The sequence below is a fragment of the Ambystoma mexicanum genome, chromosome 4p, assembly GCF_040938575.1.
Source record: "Ambystoma mexicanum isolate Mex_15411 chromosome 4p, UKY_AmexF1_1, whole genome shotgun sequence".
Lineage (NCBI taxonomy): Eukaryota > Metazoa > Chordata > Amphibia > Caudata > Ambystomatidae > Ambystoma > Ambystoma mexicanum.
The window spans coordinates 739,657,882-739,684,724 of record NC_090927.1 but is presented as its reverse complement, the minus strand read 5'-3'; the positions used below and the strand labels follow the sequence as shown (position 1 = coordinate 739,684,724).

Below are 26,843 nucleotides of genomic sequence, written 5' to 3'. Positions count from 1 at the left end.
GATCTTTCTATTACTGGCTTGCAACAGGATCTTTCATCTGAACATTTAACATTTGAATCTTTATGCTTGCTTGCTGGAGGTTAAGCTAAGAAATGTGACCTTTTTGAGGCGATCATGGTATTTGTATTGTGTTTATTTGTATTGCGCACCATGCCCGCGGGCATCAGGGCGCATGTTTAGAAAAGGTAGTTACAGAGAAGTGTTACATAGATAGGTACAAATGACATTGTATAAACATATTTACATCAAAAATAAGAGCATGAATATATCACAGTATGGCAAAATGGTCAAATATACAGTATATACAGCTAGTAACCAGTTTGCGGGTGATTGCAGCAAGAATTACAAAGTGGAGGCCAGTGCATCCTGTTCGTGTAGCCAGCGTCTAGTTCTGTTTTTGAAGGAATGGATGGCTGGCACCTTCCTAAGATCATGAGGTAGGGCGTTCCTAAGCTTAGCAGCCAGGACTGGGAAACTCGAGCCTCTAGCTGTCTGAAGCTTGATGTTCGGAATGGTTAGTGTGCACCTGTGCAGATCTCAGGGGTCTAGATGCTGTATGTTGTGTGAAGCACGTGGACAGGTAAGCCGGTGCAGCATTATTTTGTGCCTTGTGGGTTAGAACGAGAGCTTTGAGGGAGATGCGAAGTGTAATGGGAAGCCAGTGTAAGTTACGCCTGGTGGATGAGATGTGGGAACGTCTGGGGATGTTGAGAGCAGCCCTAATGGCATTGTTCTGGGTGACCTGGAGTTTATCAAGATTTCTTTGACTAGTCCGTAAGTAAAGAGCGTTGCAATAATCAATTTTGGACATGATGAGGGTTCTGGCTAAAATCAGGCAATTAGCCGTTGTCAGGAAGGGGGCGACAGGCTGTGATGAGTTTACACATGTATGATGATTCTGAGACCACTGAGTTTGTTTGTCTATTGAGAGAGAGAGAGTGGAGTCTAGGTAGATTCCCAGTGTTTTCGTAACATTGGTGAATTTAATAACATTTCCATCAATAATGAAGCAATTGTATTTGGGGTCAAGTTTCGTGAGTTTGGACTGAGAGCCTAGGATGAGTAACTCATTTTTCTCATCATTGAGGCAAAGCCCATGATGTGCCATCCAGGCCTGATGAAGTAGACTGAGTTGAGTGCGTTAACATCGGTTACATAGTCGCCAGTAATGGGGATGAGTATCTGGGTGTCGTCCGCATAATTCGTGTAGGAGACACCCAGATAGTCAAGAATATCAAAAAGCGGTTTGGTAAACACGTTGTATAACGTGGGCGATACACAAGAGCCTTGTGGGACTCCGCAGGGAACATGTGTTGGGTCAGCCGCGGCTAAAGGTGAGAAGACCCTCATGGATCTATTTGCCAGGAAGGAGCTGACCCAGGAGGTAGCTGCATCAGAGAAGTGAGCGGCTACCTTAAGATGATGGCAGAGGATTTGGTGATCGACCAAGTCGAGCGCCGCAGAGAGGTCGAGGAGGAGCAGGAGAGCTTGTTTGCCCTTATCTTTCAAGTCCTCAATTTGGGTTTTCAAGTCGATCAGGGCTGTCTCCGTACCGTGTCTAGGACGGAAGCCAGATTGTCTAAGCCCTAGTAAATTGTTAGTGTCACGGTAATTCTGGATTTGGAGGTAGGCTGCACGATCCAGAATTTTGAGTAGGTAAGGCACCGTGGTGATGGGCCTGTAGTTGGAGGGATTGCTAGGATCAAGGTTGGGTTTTTTAATTAGGGGGATGACCCATGCATCCTTGAGGTTGTCGGGTACTGTGCCCGATTTGAAAGAAGAATTGATAAAGGAGGTAATGAATGGGGCAAGGTCAAGAGCTGCTTCCTGTACGGGCAGGCGTCACCTTGACAGTTGGAAGGCTTGAGCTTCAGGATGATGTTTTCAACTTCCTTAATGGTGAGGGATGAGAAGCTGAAAGGTTTGAATGAGTGCTTTGGCACCGGGATATTGTAGGACTGGGGGTTACCCGCTGAGTCCAGGAGGTGGTTTTTTTTAATATTAATTTTGGCTTGGAGCAGGGCAATTTTGTTTAGTAGTGCTTTTTGTATATTGGAGTACCATTCAGCGTCCGAGGTACACGTATCCAATGGAGCGACTGGGGATTCTAGTTCCTTAAGGATCTTAAAGAGTTCCTATGAAGTAAATCAAAAAAGGGCAACCAGAATTGACCCCTAATGTTCACTATCTCTACCTTTAGGGGATATCACAATATGTATAAACAAAGAGATAGGACACAAGACTAATGAAATACAGATGTAATACTGAGACCCTACACATGTTCCTAAATAGAAAACGCATACTTATATCTTGAAAGAATAGATAAAGTACAACCCAATACAAAAATATATAAATTTATTATACATCAAACTTAGAAACATTGGAAATTTAGAAAAATAGACCCACATTTAAGCACAACAACTGATCATAAAAATACAGATTAATTACTTGATTCAAACCATTCTTCATGAAAAGTTTACACCACATACACAAACACAACTTAAGCAGCAAATCACAGTGTCATAAAACAAATGTGTTCTCAATAATGTACATAATCCCAACATGTAACATGTTTCAGTTCTTGTTGCCACACAATGGCTGAACTCTCTTCAGGGGAAAACAGCCACTTCTTTCCTGTAGTGTTAAAATTCTTTCAATGTTGTGCAGTAGGGTCCTAAGCACATCCACCAACAGATGTAGTACACACCAGCTGGCAGTGTAATATCCCTGCTCAATATTTGTGATCCAATAACAAGCTCACCTAACTGACAGATGGTAATTCACTGTCCCAAACTACGTCCGAATATTCTACGTGAAAACCTGGTTTTCACGTAGAATGCGGAAGTACATGTTTGAGCTCCCCTAACATTGCGGAGACGTTGATGCCGCTTCGCCGTGGTTGCACGGAGGTGTATTCTAAATTTGTGAACACCTCCTGATTCATCTTTCCGGTGCACCTACTGTATCCTCCTGATTCATCTTTCCGGTGCACCTACTGTATCCGGACGAAGTTTGGGACAGTGAATTACCATCTGTCAGTTAGGTGATCTCGTTATTGGATCACGAATATTGAGCAGGGATATTACACTGCCAGCTGGTGTGTACTACATCTGTTGGTGTATGTGTTAGGACCCCTACTGTACAACATTGAAAGAATTTTAACACTACAGGAAAGAAGTGGTTGTTTTCCCCTGAAGAGAGTTCAGCCATTGTGTGGCAACAAGAACTGAAACATGTTACATGTCGGGATTATGTACATTGTTGAGAACACATTTGTTTTATGACACTGTGATTTGCTACTTCAGTTGTGTTTGTGTATGTGGTATAAACTTTTTATGAAGAATGGTTTGAATCGAGTAATTAATCTGTATTTTTATGATCAGTTGTTGTGCTTCAATGTGGGTCTATTTTTCTAAATTTCCAATTTTTCTAAGTTTGATGTATAATAAATTTATATATTTTTGTATTGGGTTGTACTTTATTCTTTCAAGATATAAGTACGCGTTTTCTATTTAGGAACACGTGTAGGGTCTCAGTATTACATCTGTATTTCATTAGTCTTGTGTCCTATCTCTTTGTTTATACATAATACTCCTATTAACACATAGCCCTGCTACAAAATCCATGTGTGTATTTGTATGCTTGCATGTGGAAGATGTTTCCTGGATGGTGCCTTAATCATAGCCTTGACATGTCAGACTGTGGTTATTCTTATTTCATGTTGTCTTTAGCTAAGAATGGTCTAATGTTAGTACTCTAAATGGTTACATGGTCGCTATCCGTTTGTAAGGTGTCTCTAGGTCAAGGGATCTCCAGTTAGGATGCCACATCTGAAATATGACTAACAAAGGTTTTGTTCGGGATATGTACTAGGTTGGGGCCAAATTCAAATGGTAGTCAGGATGTCACAGCCTTCCTTGGTCTTAAAACATTTCTCTTAAGAAATGCTCTTGGCACGATGTCTCTCAAATAAATTGTTCCTATGGTTTCCTGGGTGTTTCCCTGGTGTCACTTGGACTCCATTTCAAAATGTCCTAGTTCTCCTCCGCCTTGACTGATGGGTGGGTGGCTGTCTCTGCTTTGGAGGTGGGTCTGTTCTGATGTCTAAAGAATGCCCAAAGCTTCTGCAGATGGAGACTGCCAGTGAGGCTGTATGAGCTGTTTTACAGACCCCTTTTGCCCTCCCAGTCCTGGGATCCTGATCTTCTCATCCTCCAGCTCAATCTGTCTTTCCTCCTCATCAATGCAAATCCTAAGGGATCCAGAACCTATTACGTTGCACGTCCAGTGTTACAGCCTGCTGTTAGTTTCCCACAGCTCTCTTTAACCTGCAGTTTCCCCGAGTGCTGTCTAATATTAGGACCAAACTGCATTATATTATTTTGAGCGTCATAGTCCCCTGTCCGCAGGCACCATTTGTCATATACTGATAATCTCTTGAAAAGAGCGGACCGCAAGGCTTGTTATCATGTGTTCTATCATTTCCCGAACAAGCCCTCAAAGGGGCAGTATTGGTTAGGGGATGTGTGGCAAGTCCCTGCCCTCTGACTCTGACTACGGCATTATGGTGGTTGCTAGGGTATCCGCCCCACGCTAACCCCAGGCTCATCGGGCATCTTGTGGCAGCCCTCCGCCCCCTTGGCTACCCCATCATCCAGATGGCTGGTCAAGCAGACGACATCACAGAAGATGCAAAACAAGGCTTTTATGTCACTATTCCAACTATGATGCAAATTCTAAAGGGGCATGCCAATTCATTATTACTGATTTATTTGTTAAAATATTTACTTGCAGATATAGAAATTCCAGTCCTTCACGAAGGTGAGTTGTGTACCTACTTCATTGCTTCATCTTTTTCAGACTAGTATAGATATCATAAAAAGGTGTATGTAAGATCCAGTTGTAAACGGTTCTTTGAGTATGTTGATACATTAACATAACCAGAGACTTCTGGGCTGCAGAACCCTTATAATTTCTATCCTCTAACTCAAGAATCGGTTACATTTGAGAAAGCATTGTTAAAGAATGTAGAAATTATGGAAATTCTGTCTAGTTAACATTCAATAATTTGATTTAGAATGACTGATGACAATAAACCTAGCACATAAGGATGGTGTCACTTTTTTAATGGATTCCTCTGAATACGATGGGATGGTGAGGCGATTATTGAATGACCACAGTAGTTATGCATGATTAGCGTGTGATCCCTCTAAAGATCTTGAGGCAATAATTAGCTCAATAATGGAAGAAACATTGTGTAAAGGGTATATGTAATCAAGTAGGCAGAATTTCTTACTCTCCAGTGGCCAAGAAAGCTGGCTTTCATGCCTTGCCAAAAATTCATAAAAGACTTCCTTACCAACTGGTAGGGCCAGTGTTTGGATAAGGCCTATTTTAGAACCACTGTCCCAATTTGATGAGATCTTTCTCAAAGACAAAGTGCCTAAGATGCGATCATATATCAAAGGCATGGCTGCAATGCTTAGCTTAATTAAAGATATGCAATATGACCAGAAGCCTCAACAACTGGTCATACTAGACATAGAGGCATTACACACTATAACCCACATATAATGCAATTACTAGACCTAGCATTGATTAAAAATGTACCTCATGTACCAAGGTGAATTTTATGACCGCATCTCTGGTTCTGCAATGGGAGCAATATTTTCACCTAATGTAGCCAGTTTGTACGTAGATGATTTTGAATAACGGTACATGTTTTCAATTAATTCTACAATAAAAAAATCGTATTGATTCGCTACATGGATGCTGTCGGCACTGCCTACTTACTGCCCTGAAGGATGAGACTTTCCCCCTTAGTGTACCACAATCACTATTACAATGTGCATGTGTGGAGGAGTCAGATGAAAAGGAGGAGGAAACACCACAAGGATGTTCACCCAAAGCTGCGAGGAAAATAGAAATAACAGTTGGTGAATGGATTATATCTCTCACTCCCCTTTCATCTACTCTTCCCCTCACCCTCCATCCACCACCTACCGTAAGTAAGCAAGAAACCGTCAGATAACGAACTGAGATGAAGCTCACAGTGCTAGGATAGTCCACAGTCCAGAACCCTGTTTCCCAGAGGAAACTGGGGTAAACAAAAACAATGCAGTCCGGTAAGCCTGACGCATACAGCCCAGAGGGAGCAATCTAGTAATGTAAACTAAGGAGGGCAATGAAAAACCGCAAACGCCAAATCCAAAGGGATGTCCAGTATCAATGCTGTGTTTGGGCCAAGGTTGAGAGGAAAAAACAATCAGTGCCAAATCCAAAGGAAAACCAAAGTCAGAGTTCAGACCGAGGTCGCAGTCCGAGTAACACACCAAGCAAGACGCAAGAATCTAAAATTAGAGATCCAGAGATGATTCCAGTATACAAGCCGGGGTCAGCAGGGAATCCCACGAATAAGAACATGGGAGAACAGACAGAATGATAGCCACAGGAGGATGCTGGAATATTGAGTGGAGCTTCAATGTTTCCCTTCTCCTTTTTACATGGCAACAGTGTGTTATGTGCCCGGCGCTGTTCACATGAACAGAATCTCGCTGCCTTCACAGGCTGCCGGGAGATGTAGTATCTTCAGGGTCTTAGTTCCCCTACGTGCCATACAAAGCACCATGGAAGTCGGAAAGATCCATTCAGGTTGCACTGGAATCCAAGCGGCGTGATGGAAGAAGAATGGAATGGAGCTGAAGATAATCTTGGCGAATTCATTAGTTCAATAAATGACAAAAACAGGTATTCGTGTTTTATATGTACTAGTGGTATTGGGGGAAAAAATATTGGACAGTGAAAAAGAAGTGGTATCCTCATGACAGTTTATAAAAAACCTACAGACCATAATTTACTATTAATGTGTGCGAGGTATCATCCCAGGACATTGCGTGAAAATGGGCCATTTGGACATTATTATTAATATCGGCACATCTATTCAACTATCCAAGAATAGGATTGTCAGGAAGCCAGATGGACTGCACAGCTGTCGTTTCAGGGTTATCCACTGAGTCTTTTGAGAAAACTGCACAAGAGAGCTACGAATGTAGTCAGAGAACATTGCACTACAAATACAAGAAACAGGTGTCTGATTAGAGTTGCCCTGCATTGTTCCCAGTTGCTACACAGGATAAATAAACATATATTGAAGTTGTGGCCTATTTTGTATGTGGGCAATCGGATAATGCCAACACCTAGATTTTCTGTTAGAAGAAGCAGAAGAAACCTAAGAGATATCTATCAAATACACACATCTCTACATGGGCTCAACCTGCACTGGGTGGCCATTCACAATGTGGGTAGCGTTCGGTTTGTGCAAAAACAGATGTGGGGGCTAGACTTCCCCTGGTTACAAAGGGAATTGATTCACTGGAATATAAGTGATGTTGTGCATTTCATTGCCTGTCAATTAAGATACGTAGGTATGATCAACAGACCCATAAAAAACAATTGTAGAACATAAATCATGTATATGGACAGGCAAATTGAATGCTTCATCACTTGCAGGTTTCAAAAAGAAACATCAGATAGTGTAAGTGATCTGCTGGACAGTTCTAGAGAAAATCGAGAGACTGATTAGGGGAGGGAACACAATGGCTATACAGATTAAGAACTCACAGGATTGGCCTCATTGAGACTATCCACTGGCACCATGTGGCGATATGCGGCTAGATTGGATGAGAGATGTGGAATAATATAATCTATATGGTGTTTTTTAGTGTGGATCTCTCTATAGGATAGACGGCACCACCCCAAAAATGGTAGTAAAAGGATAATTAGGATATTTTAAAGTATTTAAAATAGAGATACATGACATTCAAAGACTCTGCATGTTACAAAATACATGTATACGGCTTCAGAACTTAGATTGTTGTCCAAATTTGCAAAATGTAGACAATATAGTGTACATTTTGTATTTGGAATAACGTGGCCATGTGATGGTAGCCTACTGATTCTGGCATGGTCCAGCCAGCATCTGAGTTACTGGCCATCCTCATACTGCTTTTTTGCAAGGTTCTTCGTTATGACAAAAAATTCATGTCTTTCACTATTGATAAAATTCCTATCACGGTATCCCAAAATGTCAAGACCTTGGGCGTCTACCTTGGCTCTAATCTGACCATGAATAGACAGGTGATGCCATTGCCTCCTCCTCGGCTTAGTACTCTAAATTACTCAATGCAGCTAGACCCTTCTTATCTCCACAAAACTGCCTCACCATTGCTAGGGCAATAATCGGATCAAGACTGAACTACTGCAATGCCCTCCTTGTGCTCTCCTTGTAGGGACCTCCTGTAAAAACTAGGCTAAACTCCAACTTGTTCAGAACAACGCCCTTAGGGCCGCCACAGGGACCTTGAGGAACGACCACATCTCTGGAGTGAGAAGGCAGGTCCATTGGCTTCCCGTCAAAGAGAAAATTATCTTTAACCTCTTAAGTGCCAAGGACGAGATAGCTCGGCCTTTTTGGCACCTTGTTTTGAGCGATCTCAAAACTGTAATCCAACCCCCGGGCTATGTGAGGGGGAGGTCCCCCCTCACTGCCAGGGGGCTGGATTACCTTCAGTTTCACGTCAGCATGCGTAAAGCATGTCGGCATGAAACTGAAAGTAAAATCACTGCAGCAGCCATTTTCGGCTGCTGCAGTGAAGAAAGAAGGTAAGTGCCCTTCTTTGTCAGCCTCGATCTCCGGCTGTAGGGTGCACCTACTGGGGGCGCAAAAGGAAAAGGGTAACCCGCTGGTAACCCCAAGGCTGTCATGATCCCTGCTTCCAAGGGGTCAGGACTTGCCTCACATCCTTGGAAGCAGGCCCCTAACCTTGATCCTGGGTACCAGCCAGTCCCTATCGGGACCTTTTGGACCTTGTCCTGGCGCCAGTGGCACCAGGCTCATAAAGATGACCGGTCCCGGCGCTGGAAGCGCCGGGCTCATAATGCTTAAGAGTGCTTGGGTGGACCTACCTGCAGTAGACCATGCTGCTTACTTACCAGCTCGATGGTCTTCTGATCCTTCTCTGCCTGGAACTACTTTTCCTGTCTGGGTGGGGCAGGAGCCACTCCCTGGAATCAGAACACAGGAACTCTTTTCTTACCTGGGCGAGGCTGTGGAAGAAGACGCCTAAGCACTACAGAAGGCTATTTAAACCACACCCGATTGATGAAACGTGCTTCGCGTTATTCTGCATCTGCAGCAGGACGCTCACCGTGCCAGCTCCAGTCTTCCTGAGATTCTTCAGATCCAGTTCCTGTGAAAACGAATTCCTTACCTGCTAGAGATCCGATCCTCAGCTGCACCTGCCAAGACAAAGCAACAGGTTAGCAGAATTCAATTCGAGAGCAGCGCTCTTACTTACCAAATACGGCGGCATCTTCCAAAGCCTTCCGCCGCTTTCTTCGGCTCCTCATCGACATCTGCAAAGAAAAGGACTTGATTAAGCATTGCATTCTTGAATTGCTTACCTGCGCTCCGCACGTTCTGAACCTCAAGAAGCGCTGCATGCCGGCATCTGCAAAACAAAGGGAGACATTTTAAGGCGCATTCTAAACCAACCATAAACTTTCTACTTACGCGCTCGCACGTTCGCCGGCATCCATCTAGCAACGCTCTCTGCATCCACGATCTGCAAGGACAAAAGAGACATTAAGGAGTGCTTTTGAAACAAACAGCAGTCATTTTACTTACGTGCACCGCGCTTCATCTTCTTCGTACATACGCGCTTGCACGATCCTGGGCACTTATTCATCAGCGTCCATTGCACCTAAACCTGCAGGACAAAGAGAGACATTAGAAAGGGTGACAGCAACCGGTCATCTTTCCTACTCACCGGCTCGCCGCATCATTCCTCTACAATTTCAATCTTGACACCCTGAGACTGAGCAAGGGACTAAATTAAGGGTGCTCCAATAACTATCAAGAAACCGCTCGTGCGGTAAACGGCGGTATCTTCCAACATCAACCTCTGCAATCAAGAGGATTGTCAGTGAACCAGTGAAGTAACTGGTACTTGCGCCCCTGCAAAGACGCAGGATGGAGAGCCCGACCTTAATATATCTAAGGTGAGCAAGCCACGCCCTTGGTTCGAATAAGAGGACTGAGGAAGGAGAAGTTCAGTCAATCCAGTTCCTAAATCCTTGTTCTTCCGTCTGCAGACACCTCACTCTACACGTCCGGTACATCGTGAGAAGGGGACCAGCCCTAGGAGAAGGCCGAGATCTACGAGTCACACTAGAAGACACGGCGACAGCTCAGTCCAGCCCAGCGCCTCCGTGGAAATCAGGTGAGCGTTACAAAGCCTTTCGGCGCAGCCCATTTTGTTCATGTGGGCAACCTACAGATCTGGGCCTAGGGTGTCGAAGCCAGCAAGGAAAACGGGGAACCCCATGCATTTCCCAAAAGAGGACACCTGTGGGAATCCACAGAGGTCTGCTTTGCACAAATCGGCCCAGAATCTACTACCCAGAACCTCCGGCAAAACTCCAAATTTGGGGGTACAAAACGCAATTTCCAGACATTTCACTCTGCCATACCTTCCCGCGTTCCCACAGGTGTCCCAACGAAAACGGTACCTCACATGTGTGGGTTCACCAATCTATTGTTATTGTTATTTTGCATTTGTATAGCGCCTTATATACCATTGGTATGGTCTGAAGGCGCTGGTAGGTTGAACGCCCTTGGGAACCGATTTCGGGTCAGTGGAAAGATTAGAGAGAGTCCAAAGGTGCGTGTGCGCACCGGTATGTGTGCAGCTGGTGCGGAATTCATGTGGTAGCTGCTTCTTAGCGGTAGGTGTGGTGGTTGAGAGATCAGGGATATGTGTTCGGTCTGGCTGGAATTATCCAGACCGAGTGTGGCGGCGTTAGGCCTGAGGAGAAACGCCTGGCTGGGGTTGTGAGACCAGCCATGTTTACTTAGAGTGATGGGGGGTGAGCGGCAGATGTTGATATGAGAACAGTTATACCGAATGGTGTCATAGTATCTCTGTGTTCTAGTTGAATGGTGGTGTAAGGAGAGAGTAAGCGTGGGGTGTTATATGCAGTATGCTCATTCAAAGATTTCTTGCATTCCAAAACAAAATATGCACGTCGCGCAATTCTGAGCGGTCAGGTCCGTTCTATGTGTTTTGGTTCACATCCGCTCTATGCACTATTCACCCATACACTCTTTTGTTCCATGCGTTCGTCCACTCCACAACGTTCGTTCGTTCGTTCCATACACTCGTTCGCTCTCCACACACTTGTTCGCTCTCCACACACTTGTTCGCTCTCCACACACTTGTTCGCTCTCCACACGTTTGTTCGCTCTCCACAAGTTCGTTCGCTCTCCACACACTTGTTCGCTCTCCACACTCATCCGCTCTCCACACACTCGTCCGCTCTCCGTAGCCTCGTTCGTTCTCCGCCCCCTTGTTCGTTCTCCGCCCCCTCGTTCGTTCTCCGCCCGCTCGTTCGTTCTCCACCCGCTCGTTCGTTCTCCGCCCCCTCGTTCGCTCTCCACACCCTCGTTCGCTCTCCACACCCTCATTCGCTCTCCACACCCTCGTTCGCTCTCCACACCCTCGTTCGCTCTCCACACCCTCGTTCGCTCTCCACACCCTCGTTCGCTCTCCGCACGCTCGGCCACTCTCCGCACACTCGGCCGCTCTCCGCAAACCCGGCCGCTCACCGCACTAATCCGCTCTCCGCACACTCAGCCGCTCTCCACTCTCAGCCGCTCTCCACTCTCAGCCGCTCTCCACTCTCAGCCGCTCTCCACACTCGGCCGCTCTCCACACTCGGCCGCTCTCCACACTCGGCCGCTCTCCACACTCGGCCGCTCTCCACACTTGGCCGCTCCCACGCTCCTTCGCTCTCCACGCTCCTTCGCTCTCCACGCTCCTTCGCTCTCCACGCTCCTTCGCTCTGCACGGTCCTCTGTTCTGGACGCTCTTCAGCTCTCCACGCTCCTCCCCTCTCTGCACTCAACCTCTCTCTACACTCAACCTCTCTCTACACTCAACCTCTCTCTACACTCAACCTCTCTCTACACTCAACCTCTCTCTACACTCAACCTCTCTCTACACTCATGTGCTCTCCACATTCATCTGTCTTCCACATTCATTTGCTCTTCATATTCGTCCGCTCTTTACCCTCAACCAACCTCCACACTCATCCGCGCTCCACATTCGTCCGCCAGCAGCGCTCCTCCTCCACGCTCATCTACACTCATCTATATTCATTCGGTCTCCTATTCAGCTCTCTCATCCTCCGCACTCATCCGCCCTCCTCATTCATCTGTTCTCGACACTCATCCGCTCTCGACACTCATTCGCCCCTTTTGCTTATTTTCTCTCACCCCCCTAGAGCAACCTAGGATTCCTGGGTGGCGTTACGACTGCCTACATGTGGGAGAAAAAGGAGCCAAATTTGGCCGAGATATCTCATGTAACAAAAAAGTTACAAGGCATTGAATGGCCAATACGGAAATCACCAAAAAAGGCCCTGGCACTGGGGGGGAAATACCCATGGCACTTAAAGAGTTAAAACCCTCTCCCTCACGCATAAATGCCTCCATGATCTGGCACCCCCTATTTGGTCCAAAGAATTGCCAAGCCTACCTCCTCCAGCCCTGTGAGAAAGTTCTACACTAACATGATCGCCACTCCTAAGACACTTAGAGTCCGTGCCGGCAGCACCAGCTTCCCTACTATGGGCGCCTTACACTGGAATGCTCTTCCCACTCACCTTAGGATGATTGACTCTCACCTAGCCTATTAAAACAAGGCTTTTTGTTTGATAGTTTACTCTGTACCGGCTCCCATCTGCTCATCTCGTCATATTGTGGCCTGATGCTAGCACCCTTGGAGAACGATCACCCACATAATTTTAATGTATGCTAACCACGAAACCTTTCTTTTTACTTCTGTTTATTACCAATGTATCTGCAACAAAGAGCCCCATTGTTGTCCTATGTAACCATTGAATCAAGCTTACGTACAATTTCCTGTAACAGCGCCTCTATGCCTCTGGGCTGCTAGTGCCCAATACAAATACAAATAAATGATTGCAGTCTGCACCGTGGAGCGCACCCTGAAGCCTGTCTTTCCTCCAAGCCTGCTACACTTTCATGAGTAGAAATCGTGCAATGCCCTTACAGAAAACGTTCCATCCTTGTCTGAGCACTTCTGAACATTACAATTTGAGGGTACACTGGTGACAGGCTGCAAAGGTCAGGATTTCAGGATAAAACCTTTATCTAGATAACCTTCTCAACTTGACTCCCCAGATCAACAATGTAGTGTGCATGTTTTACTATTGTTTAAAAAATCCTGCCCGGGATCCACGATGGCCGCCGTGTAGGAGAGACGTACTCTCCGTGTCTCCGTCCGAGAAACTAATAGAAAGGGATGAAAAAGCAGCTGCAGAGCGCCCCACTCCTCCCGAAATGACTCTGAAGCACTCAATATAAAGACTTTCAGCTCCGGAACTGCGGGGGTTATTCCTTAAAGAGTGCCCACGATCCGACGTGCGCGGACCATCCTGCGTATTAAGCTGGCCGGCCGCGTGTACTACGAAGTGCACGGCGGTCCGGCCTGATAACAACGCGGACGGCTTCCCACTGTCGGCGTCCTTCCGACCCAGACGTCCACTAATTGTGCGGCAGTGTGGACTGTGGCCATACGTCCAGAACCTGAGGGGCGAGCAGCGGCGCTGGAGGATTTGGAGGGGGAGCGCGGACGACTCTTCCTGCGCCTGCTCGCCTCCGGATTGAGGCAGGCAATCGTGATTCAGGTATGGGGCAGCCCGCTGAGGGACGCAGCGCCGGCCCAGCAACAGCAGAGAAGAGGGAGCACAAAGCCTGGGAGCCCCCTCCAGAATAGCAGAATGCAGTGCCAGAGACATGGGGGGGGGGGGCTGCTGCACGTGACCCATACTACTGGGGGCAGGGGTGAAGTGGCGGAACCCTGTAGCCCCGAGTGCCTCCACCCCTTTTTTATTTTTTCTATGGAACCTATTCAAATGCAGAAACTGAGGAAAAGGGGCAACATGGATCGGCCTGCTGAAGGACTGCGGACATGCATTATCCCACATGCCAGGGAAGGCAGATCTTAGGGCCCTGAGCATTCAAGGCATGCCACATTGACTACCGCGCCTCAATTATAGTAACTGATCCGAGGTTGCGCTGCTTCATCTGGAGGATACCCAACATTGTACTGATCTGACCCTGGTGACATTGCAGGGGAACACCCCCTGGTCCCAAGAGCAGCGGACTGAGACTTGAGTGCGAGTGAACCTTGGTAAAAGGAGCACAGAAACGGAGGGCACGCCTTAAATGCAAAACAAGGCGTCTGTACCAGATACCGCTACCCAGAAACCTACAGAGGAAGCAAAGGGGGGTAGCTACTACCCTGAAAACATCAAAATATATCTGGCCACACAGCTGGAGCCCTATACGAGTGATAGTCTTGTGCAATCTGGAAGAAGCTGATGCCAGGTACAAAATCCAGAGGGGCCCCAAGGAAGCCTAAGTGGGTACAATCCCAAGTGGAATTTCAGATTGAGAGGTGCTGGAAAAATAGGCTAGTGGAGAAAGTCCTATCGCCAGCGACACGTCAGGAGAAACCAGAAACTGAAAACGTAGGGGCATCAGTAGACATGGCCTCGGACAAAGACGAACTACTGACATGCCTGAAGGGAATGGAGTCAAGAATGTTGAATACATTCCAGAATCAACTGGGCCAAATGAAAGATGAACTGAAGCTGGCATTACAAGACATCAAGAAAGAAATGAATGATCTCGGAGAGAGAGTAGATACGGTGGAAAATGGTCTTTCTTGCGTGGCAGAAGATACCAAACAGAAAAGCATTTTGCTGGAACAACTGGCCGAAGCCAAAACCAACCTGGAAATATAGGCCGAAGATTTAGAAAATAGATCCCGTAGATCAAACATCAGAGTCAAAGGCCTGACCGAAACAGTTCTTGATGCGGACAACGTGCCACGTTACAACAATGCTTCAGCAGTCTCATGAAGGATACCCCTCCGGAAGAGATCCGCTTTGACAGAATACATCGAATTGGTCCACGAAGGAATGAACCGGGACTTAGGCCTAGGGATGTACTGGTCATCTGCACCTCCTTTGCTGAGAAAGAAGACATTCTCAAAAATGTCAGATCACAAACAGAACTTACAATTAATGGCAGCTGGGTACAACTCTACCAAGACCTGGCCCTTTCGACTCTGCATAAGAGAAGGCTGATGAGACCGGTGACAAAAGAACTGACGGCCAGGCACACAGATACCAATGGGCATATCCCTTTGGCCTGATCTTTGCGTGGGGAGGAAGATCCCATCGAATCACCACATGCGAGGAGGGAATGTCAATATTGAATATGGAAGAGAACACGAAGCAGCCGGAAACGGCCACATGACAATCTCCCCGAAAAGGCTTAAACAACCAATGGGAATGGTCGTTGGACAAGTCGGTGAGAAGGGCCCGAGGGGGTCCACTGGTGGCTTCTCGCCCAAACACAGTCTGAACTACAGGAACTGATAGAACTGACATCAGCCGAATTTATATCTCTTGGAACTGGCAGAAGAAGAGCAAAAATAAAGTTGCATAAAATATACTCACAAGCGAGGATGGGGAACAACAGAGAGGCAATTTTTGGATCTCGATGCTGGACGAATCAAGGTCCAGGCGAAGGAGAATGTTGGGAGTGAGAAAGCCCAGCAAACCTGATCAAGAATCAGTGACAGGCCGGTGGGACTCTGACCAAACACGGGGATTAGGGGGAGATAGGGGAGGGGGGAGAGGGGATAAGGGGGGGGATCTGTGGAGAGCGGGTTATGTTAGAGGGGATAAAAACTTTATTTGATTCTAAAAGCGAAATTGCACTAGGAAAACTGGTGATCTAATAAGCAAAAGCAAAAATCCAGGGGATACAAAGAATACTCAGGAGCGATGAATGAAATGGTAATACTATCCCTCAATGTGCAGGGATTAAATTCTGGGGAGGCTGAAACAGCTTAGAGTATCGGTGGCGATCCTACAGGAGACTCGCCTCCTCCCGGTTGATCAAAAGAGGATGTCCCACAGACTGTTCCCACAACAATATTTTGCCTCAGCGGGAAAGAAAACAAAGGGAGTGGCAGTTTTATTGAACAGGGAACTGGGGTTCCGGAAAGACCACATCCTTACAGACCCGGAAGGCAGGTTTATAGCTCTTAAGGGGCGGATCAAGGGACGGAAGTATACAATCATAGCATTATATCTGCGTAATGACAATCAGGATAAATACATTCAGGGGGTGCTGGTGTGAAAGGCAAACGATAATTGGAGGGGATTTCAACTGTGTGATGGACCCCCTTACTAGATAAAACTTTACCACCGTCCCTGGCAGATGGGAAGAATAGGCAAGCATTAGGCAAACTTTTCCAGGACCTGGATGTGATTGAGACCTGGAGGTTCTTCCTCGAAAGGGATATGGAGTACACACACTTCTCAACAGTCCACCGGGGATACTCTAGGATCAATATGATTCTAGTATCAGCCACTCTGATCCCGCAAATAATGAAAGTCGATATAGGAGTACAATACCTGACAGACCACGCACCGGTAATAATTCACATGGATATGGGGGAGGTGAAAATGCAGAAGGCAAGGCGCTGGACCCTAAATGAACTCAAATTAGGAGACATAGCCCTTGGAGCCCATATAGAGGATTCGATCCTCAATTATTTTCGGGAAAATGACAGGGAGGAGACAGACTCTGGAATGGTATGGGACGCAGGAAAGGCGGTCATAAGGGGGGAATTCATCTCTCAGGCAGCACTATACAAGAGGGAACAGGCAATAATAACACAAAGGTTAGAAAACGAACTGAGAGAGGCGTAAACCCAACACAAAAATAAACCGACACAAAAATCGCTTAGAGCTCTCAAAAAAATTAGAGCACAACTGGAGGTCCATACAGCAGATAGAGTGGCAGAATTCCTCCTACGTACTAGACAGTCCTACTATGTCCATGGGGGAAAAGCAAACACATTTTTAGTCGCCAAGCTACAAGAACAAATATCCTGCAATTATATAACACAACTGAGGGGAGAACGAGGAGAACTGTGTTCGGGGGAAAAGGAAAATTGCAGATAATTACCTATTACCACACAAACCTATTAAAGCAAGAGGAACTCATTCCTCAAGCTCAGGAACGCTATCTGGCCGAGACAGTCCTCCCCAACGCACAGCAGAAGAAAATCAAATATTGGTGTCGGAGATAACGGCACAGGAGATTAGTGATGCGATCTCGACCCTACCGTCAGATAAAACCCCAGGCCCAGATGGTCTTGAAGGAGGATTCTATAAAACGTTTTGTGCACAACTCCTGGCCCCACTTGTAAAACTTGTTAACCTAATCAGTGTAAAAGGCATAGTCACCCTGGACATGGGTAGATCCCTAACCTTACTAATTCCAAAACCAGGGAGGGACCCCTTAGAGTGCTCTAACTACCGTCCCATAGCATTACTGAATTTGGATGCTAAGCTCTATGCCAAAATTGTAGCAACTAGATTGGGGAAGGTCCTCCCACGAATCATACATTTGGATCAAACCGGTTTTATAACAGGCAGACACACCCAAGATAACGTACGTCGCGCTATAAACATCATAGACCTAGGCACTCGAATGGCTCAACGCTTCTCATTGGCAGCTTTAGATGCCAGAAAGCCTTTGACAGTTTAGACTGGAGATATCTGAGACTGGTGTTGCAGATGTTCGGATGTGGGCCTCAGTTTATTTCTATGGCAATGGAAAACTTTCGGATCCCCTCAATGAACCGCTTGGTCAATGGGCAAACATCTGGGAAGATTAGGATAGAAAGAGGCACTCGGCAGGGCTGTCCCCTCTCCCCATTATTATTTTCTATGGCAATGGAACCATTTGCAGCACAAATCGGACAAGATAGCAGCATTGGTGGGGTTAGATGTGGGGACATACATCATAAAATTGACCTATATGCAGACAACCTTATGCTATTCATTTCTTATACTCGGGACACTTTGCCAAAGGTAATGCAAAAGCTACGGGAATTTGCAGGGGTATGTGGGTTTCATATAAACTATGAGAAATCCAAAGCCCTGAATATAACTAAAGTCCAGGGAGAGATTGCAGAGGTACAGAGATTATTCCCATTATCCTGGGAAAAAGATTCCCTGGAGTATTTGGGGTTCCGCCTAACCCGAAAATTAAATGAGCTATATGAAGTGAATATAAAACCACTATAGAAACAACTGCAGGATGATCTCTGGTGCTGGGACAAGCAGGAACTGTCTTGGTTTGCCCGAATAACGGCGGTGAAAATGATTCTCCTACCCCGTATGCTATACACTGTTAGTTCCCTCCCATAAAGATCCCTCCCCGGACCTTGAAAGCCCTGCAAATAGCCATTTTGGTCTTTGTATGGAAAGGTAAAAAGCCCAGGGTACAACGAAAGCTCATGATGCGCCCCCGCTTCTTGGAGGCCTAGGATTGCCGGAAATACAGAGATATATTCGGGCTGCACACATAGCACCCATGCTACACTGGGAGGCCCAAAATCCACACCCGGGTTGGATACAGATAGAACAGGAGGTTACCAGGATTCCACTAAAAATCTTGCGCACCCTTCCACTGCACCACCGACACGCAGGAGGCAAATTATTAGAAACTACCAAAGTGGCGCTCAATAGTTGGGATGATGAACTAAGAAGGAGGAAAATTCCTCGAGGTCTGAGCCCACATTCCCCAATAGCCTATAATCCAGAGTTCACCCCGGGTCTCCAAACTAAGTTTTGGGAGGGTTGGACAGCACCTGGATCTCTGATTCTATCGGACATGTATCAAGACGGGGAACCACTCTCCTTTGAAGAGTGTAAAGAGAAATTTCATGTGGGAGAGAGCCAGAGATACAGATACACCCAAATAAGACATTGGATCACTCACCCAGCTGTCAGAAGGGCAGCCAATAGACCCCTAACAGGCCTTGAGCTATCCATACAAGAGGGTGCAACAAGAAGGGGAATCTCTAGGCTCTATAAATTACTGGATAGAGCCCTCTCAGAAGACACATTACAGTACAAGACGAGCTGGGAAACAGACATTGGGGCCGCCATACCGGCAGAAGAATGGGTAAGGATATGGGAGAGAGCTCACAAAAGCTCTAGATACACGGCAATCAAAGAATCAGCTTATAAGATCTGTTACCGGTGGTACATGCCCCCCTCCAGACTACATAAAATGAACTCTAGTTACTCACCGCTTTGCAGGAGGAAATGTGGGGAGATAGGAGACTTCTTCCACATGTGGTGGACTTGCCCAAAGGCACAGATATTTTGGAAGGAAGTCCTGGGACATATTAAAGAGATGACGGGAACCGCGCTCCCAGAAGATCCGAAGGTCATCCTATTGGGGGCGGTAGCCAAAAATCGATATCCGGCAAAGAGGCACAAAGCTACATTAATTACGCACCTGCTCTCGGCTGCAAGACTGACCCTAGCCCAAGGGTGGAAAACTGAGCAAGATCCTATAATAGCTTGGTGGTGGATTAAAATTTGAGGGGTTCCGAATAAGAAGAATCTACTCGGAGCTAAACATTTGACTCCTATCAACAGCAAGCAACCTTGGAACCAAATGAGTTGGGGACGGGGGGTGGGGAGGGAAGCGTGGGGGGGGGTGTTGTGGTGGGGGGTTTGAAAAGTTAAAAACTGCAGACCCAGCAGAGACTATAAATGGAAATATAAAGGTGTAACGACTGCAATTGTAAGATAATGATTTATGCAGTTGTTGAAAATTTGTTCTCTGTATCAGTCTGCGGAATAAAGAAACCTTGATTAAAAAGAAAAAAGAATCCTGCCCTTTAATAAAAGTTTCTGTCTTCATCTCCAGTCCTTCAAACTTGTGGCAAAAGCCAATAAGTTGTCCTCCCCTTGTTCCTCATACATAGACTTCAAGTTGTCAAAAATACTTCTGACAGTTGTGGGGGGTCAGAAATGTGGGGCAGCCAACTTTGTACAGGTTTTTCAAAGGATGCAATTTTATTAAATTAAAAGGTTGGATAAACACCTCACTATCCCTACCCTGACGAGGATTTCCCTGCCTAAAATAAACTAAAGGAAACACTCTAACAAAGGATATCTGTCCCTCACACTTAAACATGCAATAAATCAATAAGGAAATGCATGTCAGTTCAAAAGCAACAAAATTAATTTAACAATTGAATTCGTAATATGACCACAATTCTTTCTTATATTCTGGGTGAAATCCCCTTCACCAGATTCAAGCCGGATACTGCTCCACAGTTCAAAAAGAAATCCTTGTTTGTAATAAAGTTCCTACACAGTTCTTTGTAACTTCAACTTGGCAACAGCATGTTCCAACACTCCAGTGATTTACCAAAGAAAAATTATAGCAGGTTCTTTCTCTTCTTAAGCAAGAATGAGCTTTAGAATTATCTTCTTTGCATAAGCATGATTGTCTTTGTCAGGATGATTTGCCACAGTTGAATATTTCTAAAGAAATGTAACTCCTCTACAGCAGGTCTATACAGTTCTTCCTTCAGCACCACAAGCAATATAAATGGTCTGTTAGAACTACTTTATAGCACTTCATCAATTTCTACCTAGTTCACTTCTGTGCCAGGCCGACTACCTACATCATACCTGGTTTGCTCCCATGCCAGGCCTTCTACTTCAAAGGTTTGCCATTCGGGTATATTCACCTGCCTGGACAGCCGTTCACAATCAGTAAGTGCTTCTGTGGTTAACTTCATTTTAGAATAGCTTTACAACAGCTTCACAATGTGCATTATTTTGCAACATCAAACATTTAGCAACTCTTCAGGGAAACAAGATTTACATGGGTGCATTTTAATATTCCTCTGCAAATTACGCTCCTCTCCTTCTGAATAACCTTTTCCAGAAGGTCAGTCTTCTTGCCACTCTTGTTTCTCCACTGCACAAGTAACCCAATGCTGACATGGGAAGAGTCTTATTACATTACTTCCGTGGCTTCACAACCTATGGACCTCTCATTAATCCACTTTTGTCTTTAGCAATTTATGGTGGAGTTGAATTGCTGTGGTTTTAATGTCTTGTGGCTTGGGTAATTGTTGTATGTACCAGCTTTTATATATACTACCCCATAGGGTTGCTGGTTTCTCCACAAGCCCGTATGCTTAAAGTTAGTAATTTGGTTCACTTCCATTTATAAGCATGTGTTTTCTACTTCTTAAACGCTTGCCTTGTACATGCGAGTGGTCTCGGAGCTCTCTGGTGTCACCCTCAGCTGGTAAACTCACCGGTTAAGGCGTGCTTGTCCGATCCCATCACTGCTCTCGTGTGCTCTGCTTCCGTGGCTCCTTGCAACCTGGCAACCTGCTATACCTGGTCCACCGTTGCCTTCGCCTCTTGAGAAGGAAAGATTATTTCGCTTCCCGCTGCGCAGCCTCTGCAACGCAGGTCTTCAGAGGGCAAGCATCCCTCTTGCACGCTTCCGTGCGCGAGAACTGCACTTCTGGTTTCTGGAGGCACAGAACCTATCCGGATCGGCTATTGTTAACTTCAACTTAACAGTGGGACCGGTGTCTTCTCCCTCCACCAGTTTCTGCGTCGGCTGCATACACGGATCACACTGCTGCTCCTGCATGTTCTGCTCGACAATGGCCTGCATCTGAGGGGGCCTTTTAAGCCTCTCAGTCTCCCTTTGGTGTGGGTCATTTCTGTTAATAATCTGACCACTACTCCTTCATTGTTTCACTTTAGCCCGTTCCACTTTAGCCCTCTTCTTGGTCCTAGTACTTAGGGAATTATGGAACTTGAAGTCCCTAATGACAGTTTTTCTCACTTCTTCAAGTTTTACAAGAAGCCATTAGAAGATTGGAGTTTCGGGGAAAGTTAAATAAGGGGGTTTCCCATTCTTACTTACCTGCTTCCCCCTCATGTGATCCTCCAGCAGAACATCACCGCCAGGGTCGGGATCAGAAAGCTTCAGCCTTTCCCTAGCCACATGAGAAGGGTCCCAAGCCAGGTTTTCTGGGGGAATCATTGCTGATTAATCACAGTCTGTTAAAGAAGCATTTAAAATTGGTCCAAATTACCCTTTCCCTTGTCTGTCTGCAATCACTAGCATTAGCTGATCACCTCTTGCTGCGGTGAACCTCAGGCAGCATAGGAGCATGCTTTTATTAAATAGCTAAGAGGCAGTCAATGATGCACGTTGGAAGGGAGGCTTATGTGCTGCTCTGATTTTTCATTACTTACAGTTGAAATTTTTACATAATGTTTTCTAATTTGTTTTGTATCCATAACCTTTTGATGTATAATGCAGGATTTGGAGAAAAACCTGGAGTTGAGCCAGAGCAGTTTCCAGCGGCAGTTGCTCACAGAGCGCAAAAAGGCACGCGAGGCACAAGAGGAAAATAAAACACTTGGAGATGAAGTGGTGCGGCTCAGCCAAAAGTTAAAGGTAGTTCTCGCTTTGTGCACTTTGTTCCTAAATCACTGAAAATGTATCCATATTTCCTTCCTGAACCAATGAAGTAAGATACTTGTTAAGGTATAAATAAGCACTGAGAATCTTCTGATGATTGTTTCCAATACTATACTGCAAACTAGGATTGCAGGGTTAAAGCTGTGTTCACTATTAAAGTAATGGGGAATGTTGACTTGCTACGTTACAGGCGTGCAACAAATTGCCATCCGGGAAAGAAGAAAACCTATGGGAAAAAATATAACATTTTTGAGCACCACATGCTAATCTACCGCTTTCCTATTGGAATTTGATGGAAAAGTACATCAATGTGCACGTCTCTACTGTAAGGGATCAAGACGTAGGGGACCGACACAGGAATATTGGTTACTTGGTTTACTTTTATTTAAAGTAAAAGAGGTGCAGCGCGCGTATGCCGTTGCGAGCAGTGCAGGCCTGCCCCACCACCTCCGGCAGATCCGCCTGCATTTATGAGATGAGAACCGCAGCTCCATGATAAGATGGCCACCGCTGTGCTGTCTCCATATGCCAGCGCTATGTCTTCCTAGCCTTGCAGGTGGCCTCACGCTATTGCAACCTGATTGGTCCGAGCGTGAGGATATGAGGATGGGGAGAGCTACCCCAAACCGGATGGTGTTGGCCACCACATTTGTAGGCCCACTTCAAAGTCCAGTCACACCTGTCTGGGCCTGTCTGGGCCGGGAAGGACACCCGCATTAACATCTGCCAAAGTACGTGGCAAACTGTGTAACCCCTTACTCGTCATCTCATTTACTTCCCAAGCTTATTCCCCCTCCCTCTGCTGTCCCCCCTATGCCACCCCCACCCCCCGGGTGCCTGCATTTTCCGCTGCACCCACTTCAGAACCCTCCCTCCCAACCTCTCACCCCACAGACGCTAAATCAAATCTACCTGAAGTAGTAACCATGAGCGTACTGTGTCTAGGATACCTTAGGCTCACCCGACTAAGCGCCCGAACCTCGCCTCCATGTGCACCTAATGCCCGACCCATCTGTTGATCAGGAATACCAGACTACGCGCGTGTGCACACAACCCCTCCTCGCAATGCGATCTGCTTGAATAACCGACCACACATTTCCAGACCATACCCATGCGCTAGTCTGATTCCTTACCACATCGCCTCGCCAGTCGCCCCACGCAACCACATGCTAGGCCAGAAGGGCACCAGCACTGCCAACTTCAGCCGGCTGATCCCTCCAGCCCAACTGCTAAATGGCACCATTAACAGCGCATCAGCCTTACCCCGCCTAGCTGATCCATGACTAGCCTGCCCGACCAGAATGCTGCTCCCCTGAGCAGCACCCCGACCTGTGCCTCCAGCCACAGGCCCTCCAGCACAGCCGATGTCAGAAGGCCTAAAGCCACTCCCACCCGACAACTGAATTGCACCCAAATCAATACTAGGTCTATCCAGACGCACGCAATCGACATACAAGACCTCATTACCTCCAACAATCTAGACCTGCTAGCGATCTCTGAAACATGGCTGCACTCCACATCTGGTCCAGCCCTCTCCATCGCTATCCCATCGTGATATACCATCTTCCGCAGGAACAGACAAGACGACAGAGGCCGTGAGTAGTAAAAGGCATACCCTCCCCGTCAGATTCCAGTACTACCCTCATACTCCACTGCAACCTACTCGCCACTAAACTATCCCTCTCCCACACCTCTACCGGCACAATGTACATCATCCATCACCTCCTTGGGCCACCATTATCCTTCAAAGAGGACCTCCTGCATATCTTCTCTACCAATATCAAACCTACCTCGAATCTCCTACTCCTCGGCAACCTTAACCTAGGTCTCAACAATGAGGAAGATGTAAATGCCTCATCACTAGCCTGCTCCCTCTAAGCCCTAGGACTTAAACCAGGAATAGTGAACCCCACCCATGCCAAAGGTCGTACTTTGGACTGACTTGCAGACCTCAATTGCCAGGCCTCTATTCTCACCAACCTCCTGTGCCCTTGGTCTGACCACCATGTTATGTCCTTCGCAATCCCCACAAGCAACCTGCCCACACCTACCGCCATTCCCCTGCCTCCCACCTTAGCACGCAGCACTCGCAACCTAATGAACGACCAGATTCTACCCCTGCTTGGTATGCTTCAACCAGCTCCGCTTCCACAAGCAAATCTAACAATCCTAGCCGACCTCTTCAATGAAACCATCACCCGGGCAGTCAACACTATCGGCTCCTTGGCGCCACGCAAAACTAAACCCACCACTCACATCAATGCATGGTTCACACCGTGCATCCAAGACCTCTGCCTCAAAAAAACGTGAGACTGAATCAAAATGGAGGAAACCCCCCATCGGACCACAATAAATCCCACTTCTCTTCCCTAGAAAAGGAATACAAACAAGCAGTACTTCTGGCAAAAGCCTCAACCTACAACACCAGAATTACCAAATATGAAGTCCAACATACGTGAGCTATTCGCTATCCTGAGAGAGTTAGTGTCTCCTGCGTCCCCCCATCCCCCAACCAATCTAACAAAAGACACAGCATGGTGCACAAATATACAAAACACACTTCTGGACAAAGTAATGGCACTACAAAAGAAAATCAAACTGAAACAAGTTGCTATCAGCACAAGCCCACAACTCCTCCCTAAACATGACGCCCCCAACCATTATAGGTGACAAGCTGCCTTTCGCTTTAACCCCATCCCTGAAGCAGATATCACCCTGAGCATGAAAGGCCTGAAACCCTCCAGATGCAAAGGAGATGTATGCCCTGCCCCAATTATCAAGGGCTGTGCTGAGGCTCTGACCCCCCTTCATCACAGCTTTCATCAACGTCTCCTTTACCGCCTGCTCAGTTCCCACAAGTCTCAAGAAAGCATGGATCCTTCCGCTGCTAAAGAAACCCACTCTGGACCCGTCCATTTCCACCAACTACTGCTCCATCAACACCATCCTCCTATAGATCTTGGACTGAGCAGCCTACCTGGAATCCAATGGCATTCTTGAAATCCGGCAATCAGGGTTCCGCCCCCGATCATGACACAGAATCGACTCTTCTGGATCTATAAACCAACTGGATGAGCTAAAAGACGTAGGAAAGCCTGCGCTGCTGCTACTCTTGGACCTCTCGACAGCGTTAAACTTGGTAAACCACAAAATCCTCTGCAGCATCTTTCGTCTGCGGCCAACCTCTCACTGGAAGCCATCAGTTCCTCTCTGACAAAACCATGAGAGTCTTCTCTGAAAGCCTATTTGCTCCCCCGCCCCACACCTGTAAGCTGCGGCATACCCCAAGGCTTCTGCATTTCCCCCACACTCTACAACAGTTTTACTAAACCGCTATTTGACCGCCTGGACGCACAGGGTATCTCCTATACCAACTATGAGGACGGCACACAATCCTCCTGCCCCTCTCAGGTGACTACCCAGCCGACACCTCCACACTATACGCAGTGCACCAGACTATCCAGTCCTGAATGGCCTTGCATCTTCTCTGCCTCAATGACGAAAAGACTGAAATCCTCCTCGTATGATCGCCAGCCATGCTCAAAAACCTAGACCATCTGTACCAATCCTTCACCATGGACAGCATCTCAATCCCAGTCTCCCCAGCAGTGAAGACGTTTGGGGTTTACCTTGATGCCACCCATGACCTTACGCGTCAAGTCAATGCGATCGCTTCATCAGCTGCCCACTAAACTTATCAATGAATGCAGATCGTTCCTATCTACCAACAGCTGTCTCACCATCGCCTGAGCTGTAATAGGATTGAGATTAGACTACTGTAAGGTGCTATTTGTGGGCCCTTGTGAGAAACCAGAGGGTGTCTCACTTTCTAGTCCCTGGGGATCTCTCTCACAGGTGACCAGGGCACGGCCATCACCTTTGGATCCAGACCCTTGGGGTGAACCAGTGTGGGAGGATCACCTGCGAGAGGGTTCTTTGGTGAGTGAGTGTGAGGCAGCCAATGGTGAGACGCTCTATTCCCCCCCTTTCCCATACCCATGCCCCATCCTATTTTATAGGATCCTCCAACATACCAACTTCCCCACTCCCCCTTTTTCTACACAAACACTGGGCCGAGGAAGCGGGCGATGAGAGAGTAAAGAGGCTAACACTTGCATATCTCATTGGGCATGTCCCAGTAATCGGTTCAGGCAAAGTCAGGCACTTGACTTTAATCACATACAACTGATACCCATTTGCTCTCCCACACGGATAAAAGGCAGAACATAGATACACACTCTGAGCAAGGTGGAACACGAGAAGGAGCAGAACTTCCAGGGCGAGGGTGAACCTACTGGAGCAGGACGAAAGATCGAGGGATTAGAACAAAGGGTAGGAAAAC

General features: G+C 46.7%; 1 protein-coding gene across 3 annotated transcripts in view; it reads left to right on the top strand.

Moving 5' to 3' along the window:
- Window positions 1-26,843, top strand: part of LCA5 (lebercilin LCA5) — a 489,123-nt gene that overhangs the window by 238,447 nt on the left and 223,833 nt on the right. For all 3 annotated transcript variants that reach the window (XM_069606295.1, XM_069606293.1, XM_069606296.1), the window contains one exon: window positions 22,340-22,477. In XM_069606295.1, coding sequence (XP_069462396.1) covers window positions 22,340-22,477 — 138 coding nt within the window. The remainder of the gene's footprint in view (window positions 1-22,339; window positions 22,478-26,843) is intronic.